At 53.2% G+C, this 16,975-nt stretch overlaps 1 protein-coding gene across 1 annotated transcript; it reads right to left on the bottom strand.

Annotated features, from left to right (window-relative positions):
* Nucleotides 1–86: 86 nt before the first annotated feature.
* Nucleotides 87–13,075, bottom strand: hapln4 (hyaluronan and proteoglycan link protein 4). The gene is made up of 8 exons (XM_033047323.1): nucleotides 12,983–13,075; nucleotides 12,372–12,620; nucleotides 9,469–9,562; nucleotides 6,849–7,211; nucleotides 5,592–5,891; nucleotides 3,210–3,506; nucleotides 634–717; nucleotides 87–169 (listed from the first exon to the last, which is right to left on the bottom strand). The coding sequence occupies exons 1-8, from the start codon at nucleotides 13,073–13,075 to the stop codon at nucleotides 87–89; spliced, it is 1,563 nt and encodes a 520-aa protein (XP_032903214.1).
* Between the last annotated feature and the right edge of the window lie 3,900 nt (nucleotides 13,076–16,975).

Below are 16,975 nucleotides of genomic sequence, written 5' to 3'. Positions count from 1 at the left end.
CCCCCCTCGCACTCCTTCACGGCCCTATTCCTTCCCCCAGTGGTGGTAGCAGGGCGCTGGGAGCATCATCCCATGAACAGCCGGAGTCAAGTTGGGTTCATGGAAATGAAGGCGTGCTTGACTCGCTTCTTGAGGTTGTAACGAGCTGCAGAGATGGGCGCAGTAGTGACTGTGGGGCATTTGGAAAGCATTTGATAAATTGCCGAGTGTACGGCATTGTGGCAGGGGTTGGAAAGGGGGCATAAACTGAGTGAGACGGTGGGTGGGTTAAGAGGGGGAATAGAGGAGAAATGAATTGGGAAGGGGGTAAGGGGGGGGGGGGGGGGGGGCGTGGCTGTGATGGGGCGGACCCAACCGCCCGCAGTTATTACATGTAACTTATTCAGGTTTGTCTTTGTAAAAACAAGGAACTGCAGACGCTAATTTACAACAACAACAAAAGAGTAACTCGGCGGATCAGGCAGCATCTCTGCAGAACATGGATTGGCGACATTTCGGGTCGGGACCCTTCTTCTGACTTTGCATTTGTAAAGGTTTGTCGGAGTGCGGGGTAGGGAAGATGCTGTGTATTATTTGTATGCATTGTCTACACCAGCCTGTCAAGTAAGAATGGCATTGTTCCGGCTTCGGTACCTATAGCAGTTAACCATCTTGACTCATCTTGAGGGGGTGGTGGGTCCACATCTGGGGTGTTGTGAGACACATCTGTCTCCCGATCTGGAGAAGAGCATATTTGTGGCAGAGGAGGGCGGCCAGACCGAGCCTGGACATGTTGATCAAGAGGAGCTCTCGGCTTAGCTCCGAATGAGTAGGAGCCCAGTGCTTGTTGCTCAGAATGGGAAACATCGGCCTACATGCAGTATGTGGGGCAAGTCAAGTGTCTTCTCATTCTCCCACACTCTGGAGAATCCCCGTGCTCGACTCAACCCCCCCCCCCCCCCCCCCCCCAACCCCCCCTACCTCCACCCCACTCGCGGCCCCTCCACCCTTGAACCAGCGCGGCGATCCTTTACCGCGCTCCCTGCACAGTAACCTCCGAGGTCAAGATACCGGGACTGTGCGCACTGCTCCAGGTACGCGTGGTTGGACACTTCACACCTTTGCTCAATCCTTCTGCAACAAACATTTGGTCAATCCTCTCTGCCCCACAGATGTGGTCTCCAGTCGGCGGACTACCGGGACATGTCAAACCCTTTCCACATGAATGCTTCCCAGGCTGACGGGGGATGCAACAGATACTCTTCTCTATGTATCCCAAAGTGTTTTCCTGCATATCGATCCACATGATGATCCGTGATGCGCTTCGCTCACTCCGTCTATACCCCCGAGACCTTTCTACACCTGGGACCTAGTTTTGGATTCTAGGAGACTAAGGGTGGAGTGTTGGGACGAGGGCGAGGGGAGGAGCTGGTTGGTCTGTGAGGGTGGGGGATGGTGTGGGGGAGGGTCTGGTTGGCGTGTGAGGGTGGGGGGAGTTGTGGGGAAGGGTCTGGTTGGCGTGTGAGGGTGGGGGGAGGTGTGGGGAAGGGGCTGGTTGGCGTGTGAGGGTGGGGGGAGTTGTGGGGAAGGGGCTGGTTGGCGTGTGAGGGTGGGGGGCAGGTGTGGGAAAGGGGCTGGTTGGCGTGTGAGGGTGGGGGGAGTTGTGGGGAAGGGGCTGGTTGGCGTGTGAGGGTGGGGGGCAGGTGTGGGGAAGGGGCTGGTTGGCGTGTGAGGGTGGGGGGCAGGTGTGGGGAAGGGGCTGGTTGGCGTGTGAGGGTGGGGGGGCAGGTGTGGGGAAGGGGCTGGTTGGCGTGTGAGGGTGGGGGGCAGGTGTGGGGAAGGGGCTGGTTGGCGTGTGAGGGTGGGGGGCAGGTGTGGGGAAGGGGCTGGTTGGCGTGTGAGGGTGGGGGGCAGGTGTGGGGAAGGGGCTGGTTGGCGTGTGAGGGTGGGGGCAGGTGTGGGGAAGGGGCTGGTTGGCGTGTGAGGGTGGGGGGCAGGTGTGGGGGAGCAGGGCCGACTGTCAGGGTCGGGAAAAAAACAAGAACTGCAGATGCCAGTTTCCAGGAAAATACATCAAGTGTTGGAGTAACTCAGAGGGTCAGGCAGCATCCCTGGACAACATGATGGGTGGCGTTTGGGTTCGGGACCCTTTTTCAGACTGATTATGGAGGTGGGGGAGAAGGCTGGAAGAGAGGAGGGGGTGTTCAAATCTTGGCGAGTGATAGGTGGATACAGGCGTGGCGGAGTTTTTGACAGGCAGGTGGTTGGACAAAGGCCAGGATGAAAAGACAGAGATTCCTGATCGAGAACAGGAGGCCAGCAAGGGTGGGGGGGGGGGGGGGGGGGGGGGGGGGGGGGGTGAGCGAAGGTCTCATGGAACTCCCGTTGGAGCGAGGAAGAGAAGCTCTTCAGAGTAGGTATACATTGAGGAGATCTCATTGTGAAGCAGAACAATGTGGACACAAGCAACTGAAGATGCTGGTTTATAAACAAAGCCACAAAGTGCTGGAGTAACTCAGCGTGCCAGGCAGCATCTCTGGAGGACATGGATGTTGCCTGAGCCGCTGAGTTACTGCAGCACGTTGTGTCTTGTTTTTTTTATCAGGGTGCACAATCCGCACACAGGCTGCTCTTCATTCTGTCCCTGAGACTTAAACCAACAGCGCAAAGTAGGTAGACAAAAATGCTGGAGAAACTCAGCGGGTGCAGCAGCATCTATGGAGCGAAGGAAATAGGCAACGTTTCCCTGTCCCCGGGTAAATGAGCTGGTTGTTGGGTCGCCTCAGCCATGCGGGGAGGTATTAGATCTGGGGGTGCGGTGTTTTGCTGAGAAATGCTGAACCCCAATCTGAACGTTGGCCCATGTTCGTCCCACCGCCGTCTCCCCACCCCCTCTCCTCCCCGTCTATTGCCCCCCCCCCCTCTCTCCCATCCGTCTCTTTCCCCTCTCTCTTCCCCGTCCATTCTCCCTCTCTGTCCCCGCTCGCTCTCACTCCCATCTCTTCCCTCCTTTGTCTCGCTCTCCCCCCCACCCTCATCTCCGCCCCCCTCGCCCCCCCCTCCATCCCCCCTTTCTCTCTCTCTACACGTCTCTCGTCCCCGTGTTCCCCTCCCATCATCTCTCTCTCTCTCCTCTCTCTTTTATCCCTCTCCGCCCTCTGCACCCCCAACACCTCCGCCTCCATTCTTCCCCCCCCCTCCCCTCCTCTCTCTCCTCCCCTTCCTCTCCCCTCCATCATTCCCCTTCTCCTGAAGCAGTAGGACTCCGTACAGGCGGTGCCTCCTGTCGGGGAAGCCGAAGCTGCGGACCCCGGGCTCGCTGCCCCCGCATCTGGCCCTGGGTCTGACGATGGGGTAGCGGACGCTGCCGTCCGCCAGCCAGCCGGGCCGGCACTGCTCCAGTCTCTGCAGCCTCCAGGCCGCGTACAGCTGCCCGACCTTGGCGATGCTGGAAGCCTGCCTCTCGCACGCCTTCACCGCATCGCCGTAGCTCAGCTTCCGTAATGTCTTCAGGAAATAAACTTTCCCTGGGGGAGAAAGGACAGAGTCATTCAGTGTAGCAATAACCCGCGCTGAACCCCCCCCCCCCCCCCCCCCCCCCCCCCCCAAACCTACAGGGCCAACCAATGAACATTTATATAAAAACAAATACAATTATCTCTGGATCTCCCTCTCCCCTGATAGTCTGACGAAGGGTCTCGACCTGAAACGTCACCCATTCCTTCTATCCAGAGATGCTGCCTGTACCGCTGAGTTACTCCAGCATTTTTGTGTCTATCTACAATTAAAGGAGACGTGGGTAGGGGAGACAGAAGCCTTTCCTCATGGTGAAAAAAACCCGTACTAGAGATTAGAGCCTTAAGGTGAGGGCGGGGCAGGGGCCAAAGTTCAAAGGAAGAGCAAGGGAAGTTTTTTTTTACACAGTGGTGGGTGCCTGGAAAGCGCTGCCATAGGTGGTGGTGGAGATAGATTAAATAATGGCATTTCAGAGACTTCTGGATATTCGGATAGATGTGCAGAGAATGAAGGGTTATGGATTATGTGGGAGCAGATAAGATATGGTCTTGATGCCTTAATCAATAGTTTCGATTGATTTGGCTGCGCTTTGGAGTATTGTGTGCAATTGTGGTTGCCCCGTTGCCGAAGGACGTGAAGGCTTTGGGGAGGGTGCGGAAGAGATTCACTAGGATGCTGCCTAGATTAGAGAATATTAGCTATAAAGAGAGATTAGACAAATTTGAATGGTTTCCTCTGGAGTGTCAGAAGCTGAGGAGAGATTTGATAGTAGTTTATAAACTGACGTGAAACAGATAGGGTAGACTGTCCGCCCCCGCCCCCCCCCACCTCCCCCCCCCCCCTCTCCCCCCCTCCCCTCTCCCCCCTCCAAGGTGGGAATGACAAACACGATAGGGTATACTATTAAGGTGAGAAAGGCAAAGTGTAAAGATGTGCGGGCTATGTGTTATTACACAGATAATGGTAGGTGCCTCGAACGTGCTGCCAGGGATGGAAGTGGTGGCATTTAAGTGGCTTTTTGATAGACACATGAACACGCAGGAAATGGGGAGGGATATGAATTATGTGCAGGCAGATGAGCTTAGTTTACATCATGTTCGGCACAGACATTGTGGCCGAAGGGCCTGTTCCTGTGCTGTACTGTACTGTGTGTGTACATACTCTGCCCTTTAAACTTTAGAGATACCACGTGGAAACAGGCCCTTCTGCCTACCGAGTCCACGCCGACGACTGATCACCCGGTACACGAGCTAGGGACCGTTTACACTTTGCAGAAGCCAATTAATCTACAAACCAGTACGTCTTTGGAGTGTGGGAGTAAACCGGAGCACCCGGAGAAAACCCACACGGTCAAACTCCGTACAGACAGGACCGAACCCGGGTGTCTGGCGCTGTAAGGCAGCAACTCTACCACTGTGCCGCCCCATAATGTGGGAATTCGGCCTGGATACAGCATCAACTGTTGCCAAGCTACTAACCTTTGTAACATAGAGACGAGTATGTGACTCATAACCCAGTTTGTCTGATCCCTCATCTTATCTCTCATGGACCCAACTATGTTCAGCTAATCTCAGGACAAACATTCCGCCAAGGAGTTGCTGCCCCTACAGCGCCACAGACGCGTGTTCGATCCCGACTACGGGTGCATGGCTGTACGGAGTTTGTAAGTTCTCCGAGATCTTCTCCGATTTAGGGCTGTATCCCTAAAAACTAAGGGATTTTATCAAGCGCTTCCCACGACCTGAGCCCCCCGGGTTTGTCACAGTCACTGTCCCACTGTACGAGTTCATTCAAGTGCTCTCCCGAGTTTAAATAATAAACAAACTCGTGGTAAGCACGTAGAATGAACGTAGCGGGTACGTCGGAGCTCGGGAACATCTCTTAGCGGCTCGTATCGCTAACGGCAGGTACTCGGGAAACGCGGTAAGCTCGGGAAGACTCGGGAAGATTTTTCAACATGTTGAAAAATGTCCACGAGAACCCCGAGTACCTGCGAGCGGCCATTACCGTAAATCTCCGAGTTCGAATCAGGGCAAACTCGAGATAACTCTTTGAATGAATTCGTACAGTGGGACAGGGCTTTAGGGTGCGCTCACCTTTCAGGGTGGAGGTGAAGCAGAATGCATCGTATCGCTGGTCGTCTTTGTGTTGGTATCCGTAGTTCCTGATGCCGGTGTGCTCGGACGTGCCGCATTTGTGCTGTGGCGAGGGGTCGGGGATGTGAACCGAGCCGTCGCTCAGCCAGCCCGCTGTACACCAGTGCAAGCCCTGCTCCCACGCCCGCTGCAGCTGCTGGTAGGAGGCCAGCGTCGCGTCCTGCCCCGCACACGCTGCCTTGGCATCTGCAAACCTCAGCGTCTGCTGCCCCTGGCGCGGGTGGTAGGGGAAGACCACACCTTGGTGTTACAATGGAATTAGAGGCAGCGTTAGCCCTGGGGAATCTGCAGCACCATCTCCCAAAACCCACAGGCCCCACCACTAGACGGGACATGGGGAACGCCACGCGTGTGGTCCCATTCATGTCACACACCATCGCTGGATCTGCATTGCCGTCTGATCTAAACCCTGGAACCCTCGCCAACAGCAGCGACAACCGTTCACCGAGGCCTGCAGTGGGTCAGAGGCACCTTCTCAAGGGCAATCGGCGATGGCTTGATCCTGATAATAGATACAAAATAAACTGGAGATAGTGGGGTGAGTGCTGGGCCAGGTTGGATCATTCACTCGAACACTAGGGGCTACACCCCCCTGTGATGGAGACTTTCATCCCTGCCCCTTCCCCACCGGTAGGTAGTCTGTCAGCTCACCATCACTCAACTGATGAACCTATCCTCGCCATCTCTTGGGTGGGGGAGACAGTGCCCAGCTGTCTGTGGTTACAGAACGAGACAGAGTGGGGAGTCACTATGCTGGTGGTACCAATAAGACCAGAGTCCTCACCGACCCACACAACCAGGATGGATCCCACATCTCCCAGTAGGTTTGCTCCTGAGCCCGGCAAGGACGGCCATTCACGGGTCCAGGCAGCGGGCAGTCGAGGGTTCTGCCAGAGTACGGGGGTGGGGGATGGGGGAAGGGGTTGAGAGTATTGTGGATAAGGTTGACTACACTGTAATTTGATTGTTATTGCAATGTTTGATTGTTATTTGCAAACTACCAATGGCATTCTTGGTCTTTTCTATATCTGTGATAACGTGAATGAAAGCTCATTGTTGAGGAAAAAAGGATTGAACCCACAGCAGCAGAGGGCCCAGGTGTATGGGAAGAACGTGGAGCATGGGCCGGGAATGGGTATCTAGTCTGGTCTGGGCGGGAAGACCAAACCCAATGAAAGCCCCAGCCAGAGCGAGTACCTTCCAGGCTCAGTGTGACGATTCCTTGTGCATCCTGCAGTCCGTCCGTGACCTCACACCGGTATCTGCCGTCATCCTGCAGTGTGAGATCACGCATGATCAGCGAGGCGTCTCCCTCCGTGTCTTCCCGCAGTTGCACTCTCCCCCCAAACTCCCCGAACACCTTCTGCACCTCGCCCAGGGCCACCAGGACGTCGGTGCTCTGCAGACTCTCCGAATCCTTGCTCCACTTGATACGGATGCCACGCTGCTGCCCGCTCCCGGCATCGCTGTGGTACCGGCAGGGCAGGGTGACGGAAGCCCCTCGGTGAGTGCGAATCTTCTCTGGGGCAGTGTGGACCACCACAGATCCCCCCTCGGCATCTGCAGCAGCGGGAGAAGAGAACTAGTGGGTGGGTCGGGAAGGAAGATCAGATATCAAAGAGCAGCGACCACACCCAAGCCCACGACACCACGGCTGACGTACTGAGGGAGTGGGACACTGCCCAGGGTGCCGGGGTTCAGGGTGAGACGTTAAATCAGTGACCCATTCACCCTCGCAGGGGGGGGGGGGGGGGGGGGGATGCCAGGGATCCACACATTCCATTTCATTGAACTTGTGACAGCGGTCTAGTTGAAGTTAATCCAAGCAAGTGTGAGGTGTTGCAGTCTGGAAGCTGAAATGTAAAGGGAACGTACACAGATGATGCCAAGACTCTTTCCAGCATTGATGTGAAGAGGGATCTCAGAGTCCATTACTGTAGCACCCAGAAAGTGGCAACACAAGTAGAGGGAGTGATTAAAAAAAAAGGAGTATGGTATCCTTGCGTTCAATGGACAGCAAGTATAAGAGTATATGCATAATGCAGCTCTAGAAGAGTTTGCTTAGGCCACGTGTGGAGTATTGTGTGTGGTTCTAATTGCTCAATTACAGGAATGATGTAGACTGGTTTCGAAATGGGTACAGAATCCTGAGGTTCAGACTGTGTTAGCTACAAGAAGAGGTTGGACAAACTTGGATTGTTTTCGCTGGGACGCCAGTGGCTGAGGAAAGGCCTTATAGAAATATCCCAAATTATGGGAGACAAAGATAAGGTAGACAGTCAGAACCTTTTTCTAACAGTGGAAATGTCACAGACTAGAGGTATCGCATTATAGCGAGAAGGGCCAAGTTTAAAAGGAGATATGTGGGGTAAGTATTTTTACACAGAGAGTAGTGGGGGGCTGGAACACGCTGCCTGGGGCGGTTGGTGGAGGCAGATACGATACTTGCATATAAGAGACTTTTAGATAGGCAGATGGACATGCAGGACAGGGGGGATATGGATCATGTATAGACAAAGGAGTTTAGTTTCACTTGGCATCATGTTCGACACAGATAATGTGGGCCAAAGGGCCTGTTCCTGTGCTGTACTTTTTACATTCTACGTTCACTGGATGTCACTGGCTCTTTAGGCTGGTCTAGATCGACTGGGAGTGGTATCTTGTGTGGTCCCCGCTCTGAAAGAATTTTCTCCCTATTCTCTAACCAATATTTAACTCCAAGTAAAGTCCCTCTCAGCCCACCTTATCGCTATGCTGTACCACGTTGCAAACGACTGCACTCTCTCTATAGTGTTTTGAGGTGTCCTTGGCTCATGACAAGCGTGAGAGAAATGCAGACCTTTGCCGCAATGAATTGTTTGTTTCGGTGAACGCGCGTTGCTGTACTCTGCAGAGTGGAGATCACTGACTTTATCATTTATCTCAGCAATCTCTGCCAATTTGGCCGGATACCAGGCCTCATGGACAGATCCCATTGGCACTGCACAGCATATTGTGAGTTTTACATCAAGTTCCTTGTTTAATCTGATAATGATAGACACAAGAGCGATTATGAGGCAACAATCTTGTTATAGGGTTAATAGCCTGTCATAAATTAACAACGGCAAGATCAAGCTACTTGAAGCCATTGTCAGATTCCTCAGCTGAGATTTCAGCCTCAGAAATACACAAAGGTTGAGCTCCAATGAGTTCTGCAGATGTGGCATTGATCACGGCAGCTAAGCAGTATCATGTCCATGAATGTCAGTGCTAAATAAAACAAAGTTGTGGAGGAAATTTACAGGCAGCAACTGTGGAGGGAAATGGGCTGATGGCGTTTCAGGTCAAGACTGTCTGGAGAAGTGTCCCAACTCAGAGCGATGTCTGTCCATTTCCCTCCACAGATGCCGCCCGACCTACTGAATTACTCCAGCACTTTGTTTTTTTAATCGATTCCAGCATCTGCAGTTCCTTGTGTCTCCTGGAATCTCGGAGATACATTGAAGAGCACGCCTCTAGCTCAGGATAGTGGGAGAGGACAGAACGAGATGGTGATGGGAAGGAGGTGAAGTTATGGCAGAGGGTGGATAGTCGCACTGCGCGGACACAGGCCATTCAGCCCATCACCGTGTGTATCAGAAACACCAGCCTGTGGCAGAGTGGGCTGTTCTGGCACTCTACGCTTTAACGCAGCCCTGAGATAAGTAGGCAACCTGGGACAACCATGAAGAACAATTTCTGATCAGAGGTCTTCCAGACTCATGTCCTGCAGTTTCAGCCTCCGATCGGAAGAGAGATCCTCACCTCAGGGGTCTTTGTTAACAGAACGACATCTCACCTGACACATGGACACTCCTGGTCCCAGCGAGCAGGGCTGCAGTGTAAATGGCCAGGAGCAGGAAGCTGGGGTCGGGGACGGTTCTGCCGCAGAGCTGGAGAGGCAAGAGACACGATTTCAACCAGAGGCAGTGGGTCAGGCAAGCGGTCATCTCCCCATAAGGTTGCTCCCACCTGCCCACTTTGATCAGTAAAGCACACACGACGACCAAGATGCCCCATCTACACCAGTCCCACCTGCTTACACCCCTCCAAACCTTTCCTACCCATGTATTTCTCCAAGTGTCTTTTAAATGATGTTATAGTGCCCGGCTCAACTACCTCCTCTGGCAGAAGATAAACTCAAAATGCAGAAATAACTCAGCAGAACAGGTGTATCCCTGGAGACATTTGACGAAGGAGTTTGACCCTAAACGTCATCCAGAGATGCTGCTTGTTCTACTGAGTTACTCCAGCATTTTGTGTCTATCTTCGGTGTAAACCAGCGTCTGCTGTTCCTTCCTACACATACCGCCTCTGGCAGCTCGTACCATATCCCACCACCCTTTATGTGAAAAAAAATGCATGTCAGGCTTCTTTACATCCCTGTTTTGTATTCTAGTCCTAGCAACATGGAAACATTGAAAATAGGTGCGGAGTAGGCCATTCGATCCTTCGAGCCAGCACCGCCATTCAATATGATCATGGCTGATTATCTAAAATCAGTACCCCGTTCCTGTTTTCCCGCCATATCCCTTGATTCATTTAGTGCTAAAAGCTAATTCTAACTCTCGCTGGAAAACATCCAGTGGCAGATAATTCCACGGATTCACAATTCTCTGGGTGAAAAGGTGTTTCCTCGTCTCAGTCCTAAATGGCCTAGCCCTTATTCTTAAACTGTGACCCCCTGGTTCTGGACTCCCCCAGCATCGGGAACACTTTTCCTGCATTTAGCCTGTCCAAGTCTTTAAGAATTGGGTATGTTTCTATAAGATACCCTCTCATCCTTCTAAATTCCAGTGAATACAAGCCCAGTCGACCCATTCTTTCATCATATGTCAGTCCCGCCATCCCCGTGAATTAACCTGGTGAACCAACGTGAAATTAGGAGACCAAAACTGCACACAATACTGCCTTGCGGCAGGCACCCCACTAGTCATTACGACATTCCTCTCGAAATAATATACCTTTAGAAATAAATGCTAGATTGCGTTTGCATTTCTTACTACCGATTCGACTTGTAAATTAACTTTTAACTGGGAATCCTGAACCCCGCACTCCCATTTCATTTGCTCAGATTTCTGAATTCTCCCGCCCAAATCAGTTTACACCTTTATTCCTACTGCCAAAATGCATGACTCAATTTTGTATTCAATTTGCACTTCTTTGTCCACTCTCCCAACCTGTCCAAGTCCAAGTCCTTCTACAGGGTCCCTGCTTTCTCTACACATCTTACCCCTCCACCTATCTTCGTATCATCTGCAAACGGCCACAAAGCCTTCAAATCCCTCATCCAGATCATTAATGTACAACGCGAAAAGTAGCGCCCCCAGACCCCTCTGTGGAACTCTGTAAAATCACCCCTCACCCCCCCCCCCCCCCACCGCGCTACAAATAATACACTCCTCCCCTGCTCATCCTCTCCATATAGCCCAGGCCTCTGAGTCCAGTTAACATCCTCGCAAATCTTCTCTGCATCATTTTCATCTTTCCCATAGCAGCAGGGTGACTGAAAGTGAACACAGTGGCCTCACCAAAGTTTCTTCATGACTTCCTCTGTCTGTTGGGCTCTGTGCATTATCCTCGGGGCCTTTCTTGCTCTACCAACCCCTCTCTTGGCTTCAGGGAGCTGAGAAACGGTCCTCAGTTGATGCTGAAGCCGCCGAGACCCGCAGTGCTCCCGCCGTTTAGTCGCAATGCTGAGTCTTCCAGCGGTTTTGGTGCAGATGCCAGCTTCGCGCAACTGTTTCTACTCTATTCCTGTTGCGGAGTTTGCTCTGGTTACACAAGCTGCGAGGTCCCTGCATACAATGTGCAGAGGCGTTGATGGAGGGGGGTAGAGGGAGGGGGGGGGGGGTGATTTGATCTCCTGCCAGGGAAGGGGGCTACCGGTCAGAGAGGACCCAGCACTGCACCACCGCACACAGCTGGCAGCGCGCCAGCTGCGGCTCAGTCACCGCTGGCGGGTAGCGCAGTCCGCCAGCATCCGCCGCAGTCTCTCTGTGTGTGAGCTGCCACATCGGCCTGAGTCAGCGGCGGTCTCATTCACTCCTACCGTTCTGCGAGGACCACATACACACGCAGATATTTCACAGGGCCTGTCCTTTAGCTGTAATTCGGCGCTCCCTCAGTAGCCCACTCCCACAGTGCGGCGTTCCCTCAGTACCCCACTCCCACAGTGCGGCGCTCCCTCTCAACCGTCCCTCCCACCTCGCTGTGCTCCCTCGGTAACACCCCTGTTGTAGTGGGAGCGTAGTGCGGCGCTCCCCCCATTTACTGCCCCCCCCCCAGTTCTAATTTATTATTGCCCCTTAGTTCCCCATTTATTGATCCCCTCCCCATTTACTCGCCATTCCCCAGTTCCCCATTTACTAGTCCCCCAGTTCCCCATGCACTGTAACCCCCAGTTCACCATGTTCTGTTATCCCCCAAGACAGACACAAAATGCTGGAGTAACTCAGCGGCTCAGGCAGCATCTCTGGAGAAAAAAAGTACGCGACGTTTCGGATCGAGACCCTTCTTCGGACTGAGAGTACAAGTAACCCACAGTTCCCCATTTACTGTTACCCCAATTACCCCATGTACTTCTGCCCCAGTTCCATGTACTGTTACCCCAATTACCTCATATACTGTTGCCCACAGTTACCCCATATACTGTTAGCCCAGTTACCCCATGCACTGTCCCCCCCCTCAGTTCCCATTCACTATCCGCATGGACTGAAGCTGCCGGTCCCGGGCTGTATCCGCCGGCTCCCCACTCCCTCTTCCCGCATCGCTGCGGCACCGGACCGGGGACTCACCATCTCTTCGCCGGCGGTCGCTCGCAGAGAGGAAGTGGGGCTGAGGCAACCGCTCCCGGATCGCTCCCGGTCCTGCTCTCCCGCTCCGCTCCCGCTCCGAGTCCGCTTCTGGTTCCCCTCCGCTCTCGATCCCGGTCCTCTCCCGGTCTCGGTCCTGCTCGGCTCCCGGTCCGACGCGGAAACACTGCGTGTGTGGGGGGGGGGGGGGGGGGGGGGGGGGGGCGTGTGAGGGAACGGGCGGTGCTCCTCCCGGTGACAGAGACCCACCGTAAACCGGAGACACTCTCGGCAATAGGAGGGAGACGGGGGTGACGTCCTGAGGACTTGGTGACTGTCAGGTCTGCTATCGGAGCTGTTATCTGGAGATGCAGGGAACTGCAGGTGCTGGTTTACAAAGAAAGATACAAAGTACTGGAGTAACATAGCGAGCCAGGCAGCATCTCCTTCACATGTCCCGACCTGATGTTACGGGAGTGGAGATAGTGCGGGCAGCGGAGTCTAAAACTCCGTGTGTACAGTATCAGTGTGGGCCAGGGCGAGGGGCGAGGGTCGTGGCACGAGGGGCGATGCCACTGGGACTGGGATTGAGACGCCGGGCGGTTCGGTCATGGTTGTGCCGGTGTGGCGAGCACACGCCTGACGCACTTTGTGCTTTTAAACTCCTTACCCAGGGGACGACAGGGTTCCTTCCAGGCTTCCGACCGGGATTCTCCAAAAGGACAGACGTGACCTGGGCGGCACAGTGGCGCAGCGCTAGAGTTACTGCCTCACACACAGTGCTGGAGACTGGGGTATCCTGACTACGGGTGCTGTTTGTTCGACTTTCTCCCCGCTTTCCGCGTTCCGCACCGCTTTCCCCACACCCTAAAGACCTACAGGTTTGTGGGTTAATAAAATACAATGTACATTGTCCATAGTGTGTAGGATAGTGTGCTAGTGTAGTAGGAGGATCCCTGGTCGGCGCGGACTCGGTAGGCCAAAGGGCCTGTTCCCAGGCTGTATCTTTAAATTGAACTAAACTAAACTAAATGCCTCAAACAGTGATTATATTTAACCACGCCATCTCCTCTGGCAGCCTGGTTCAGATATCAGCCATTTCCCCCCCAGATTCTCTTCAAAACTCCTCCTCGCCGTAAACCTATGGCCTTTTGATTCTGACATCATAGCCATGCATTAAAGATTATAATGTTATATACTTCCATTGGGACACCCATCAGCACCCTTGCCCCAGGCCTAGCCTGTCTAATCTCTTTCCATAACTGGCAGCCGCCAATGGAGACAACATTCTGGCGAAGGTACACAAAAAAATGCTGGAGAAACTCAGCGGGTGCAGCAGCATCTATGGAGCGAAGGAAATAGGCAACGTTTCGGGCCGAAACGTTGCCTATTTCCTTCGCTCCATAGATGCTGCTGCACCCGCTGAGTTTCTCCCAGCATTTTTTTGTGTACCTTCGATTTTCCAGCATCTGCAGTTCCTTCTTAAACACAACATTCTGGCGAATCTCCTCTGCACTCTCTCCAGCACAATCACGTCCTTCCCAGAGTGGCTACCAAACTATTCACACAATACACCATCCCTAACTTATACAACATAACGTCCCAACTCTGATATATTTTCTGCCCCATCCTATGAAGGCAAGCATGGCTAACACCTTCCTCACCTCCCTTTTGCCACTTTCAGGGAACTTTGGACATGGATCCCATTCCTTCTATCCATTGACATTCTTGAACGTTTTACCATTTACTTCATATTTCTACACCTACCCGACTTCCCAAAATTATCACATTGCACAGTTAGGATTAAATTCCACCCCCCAACGCTCTCCTTAACTTTCTACCCCAACTACAACTACTGTAGCCTCACTTCCCCAGTCCAGTGCCGCTGTCTGGCTAAGGATAAGGCCGAGGTGGCTCACTACCACCATCCGCTGGTGGAGCGATGTAACGGCACTTCACAGAGCAGGCCTGGTGTCAGGACACAAACGTGCTGGAGAAACTCAGCGGGGTCAGGCAGCATCTCTGGAAAACATTGATAGGTGGCCTTTCTGCACCTATCAGTCCATTCTTCAGACTAACCTTAACCTGATGTCAGGACGTTGTGGGGTTCTCGGCAGCTGACGAAACACCTTGCAAAGTTCTGTCATTGTTTCAGATGGGAAGTGAATTCTCATAGTGAATTCCCATCTGACCAACTGCATTCCCAAGAGAAGGCCCAGTAACTGCCCCTCCCTCGTTGGTCTATAGAAACACAACGAAACACAAGGTAGTGCCGCTGTCTCACAGCGCCAGAGACCCGGGGTTGGTCCTGGCCTCGGGTGCTGTATGTGTGGAGTTTGCACGTTCACTCTGTGACCGCATGGGTTTCCTCCCACATCCCAAAGACGTGCAGGCTTGTAGGGAAATTAACCTCTATAAATTGCCCCGACTGTGTAGGGAGTAGATGAGAAAGTGAGATAACGTAGACCCAGTGTGAACAGGTGGACAATGGTCAGCGTGAACTCCCGTGGGCTGAATGGCCCGTTTCCACGCTGTATCTCTAAACTCTAAACTCAAAAATCTCCCCAAGTTCGTACCTCAAAAGTTCAATTCCCCCGGATCCGTGAGCGATCGCAGTTAATATTTGAAGAATTGATATTCCCCCAGTACTCTGTAACCTGGTTTGTATGACATTTCTCTGACATGTGCCCTGCACCTGTTAGAGTCAAGGGCGACGTAGTTGAAGGGAAAGAACCTTGGATGTCGAGTGAAACTGAGGACCTGGTCAGGAAAAAGAAGACATGGGCCAGGGCGGCCTCCTTCTTGCTAGAGTGAGGCAACACCCAAACCGGAGGAACAGCACCTCATATTCTACTTGGATATCTTACCTCCTAGTGGTATGTTTGCCCTCCTCCCATCAGGGAGACGGTACAGGAGCCTCAGGTCTCGTACCAGCAGAATAAGGAACAGCTTCTACAATTATACCATCACATTGCTGAACTCGGAGTCCCGCCGATAGATTTCTCCGGTCCCTCCTTCATTGTTTAATTATTCTGTATTTTTGATTATTCTGTATCTTCTTTTTTTTTAAATTTCTATATGCACTACTACTACGGACTGACGCAAAACTGCATTTCGTTGTACCCATACTCAGTATTTGTGCAATGACATTAAAGTTGAATTGAATTGAATTGAATTGAATGTACATTGAATTCTCAAACTTTAGGTAAATTATCAACATTTTCCACATCCCTCTCTTCTCAGTGCCCCACCCGGACCGCTTATTTCACCCCTCCCTTTTCCACCTACATTCCTTTCTCACCTACATTCCTTTCTCTGGCTTCACAATTCATAACCCTTCTATCCCTATCTCACACCTTTAGTCTTTTAATCTCTTCATCTACGTATCCGCCACTCCCCCGCCTCCTCTCACTTATATTCACCTATCATTTGCCAGGCTTTGCCCTGCTCCTCCTCACTTCCAGCTACCCCCACCACCACAATCAGCCTGAAGAAGGTGCGGCCAATTTACAGAGGCCTATTAACCTGCAATCTGCTGGTCCTTGGGATGTGGGAGGAAATTGGTGCACCCGGGGAAACCCACGTGGTCATAGGGAGAACTTGCGAACTCCACACAGACAGCACTGGATTCTTTACAGCGAGGGGCCCCCATCTGCATTGAGGGAGCTTCACACCGCAGTGAGGGAGCTCTAGCACGGTGCATGGAAGCTTCCACTCCGCAGTGAGGGGTCTCTCCTCGCTGTGAGGGAGCTCCATTCCACAGTGAGAGGGTTCCTCTTGCAGTGCGGGTGCTCCGCCCCAATGTTTCCATGCTGTATTACATACGGGCTCACACACACACACACTCACAGCCTCTCCAACATGCTGTGTGAACAATTTTCTTTTGACCTCTGGTCTGCTACTTGAAGGAACATTCTCTTCCCTGCCGCTCAGGATATCTCTGAATTCCTTGATCTCCCTCCACTGGGCAGAACACAAAACATGGACCGGAGCAGCTTTGAATCAGGTCAGAAACCGGCGGGTCCTTGGGACTTTCTGCCTGGTTACTCCAGTTTTATATTATAACATCTAAAGTGCAAGTTTAAAACCCCTCATCCCCTTCTCCAGAGATGTTGCCTGACCCGCCGAGCCACCGCAGCACCCCGTGTGCATCCCCGCCGATGACCGGCGCTCGGCCCACGCTGGCACCGAGGGGGGCAACCGACAGCTACTGGACGAGGAGAGAGGCGCAGCCGACGGTCCCCGGCCCGCCGGGGAATGCCCCCCCGGGAGCCGGAGCAGAGCCGAGCCGGAGCCGAGCCGAGCCGGAGCCAGCGCCTCTCCCCCGCGCCGTCTGCAAGTCCCGGCGGGGGGACGGGGACGGCCCAGCAGCAACTCAACAGCGCCGGAGACCCGGGCACGACCCCGACCACGGACCACCACCCCAACCCCATGCAGCAGCACAATCTCGCTCACTCACTGAAGCATGCAGCAATAAAAACGACAAAATCATCGTAGCTTTACACTAAGGAA

The sequence above is a fragment of the Amblyraja radiata genome, chromosome 29 (assembly GCF_010909765.2).
Source record: "Amblyraja radiata isolate CabotCenter1 chromosome 29, sAmbRad1.1.pri, whole genome shotgun sequence".
NCBI classification, from domain to species: Eukaryota; Metazoa; Chordata; class Chondrichthyes; order Rajiformes; family Rajidae; genus Amblyraja; species Amblyraja radiata.
This window is presented reverse-complemented; position numbering and strand designations above follow the sequence as displayed.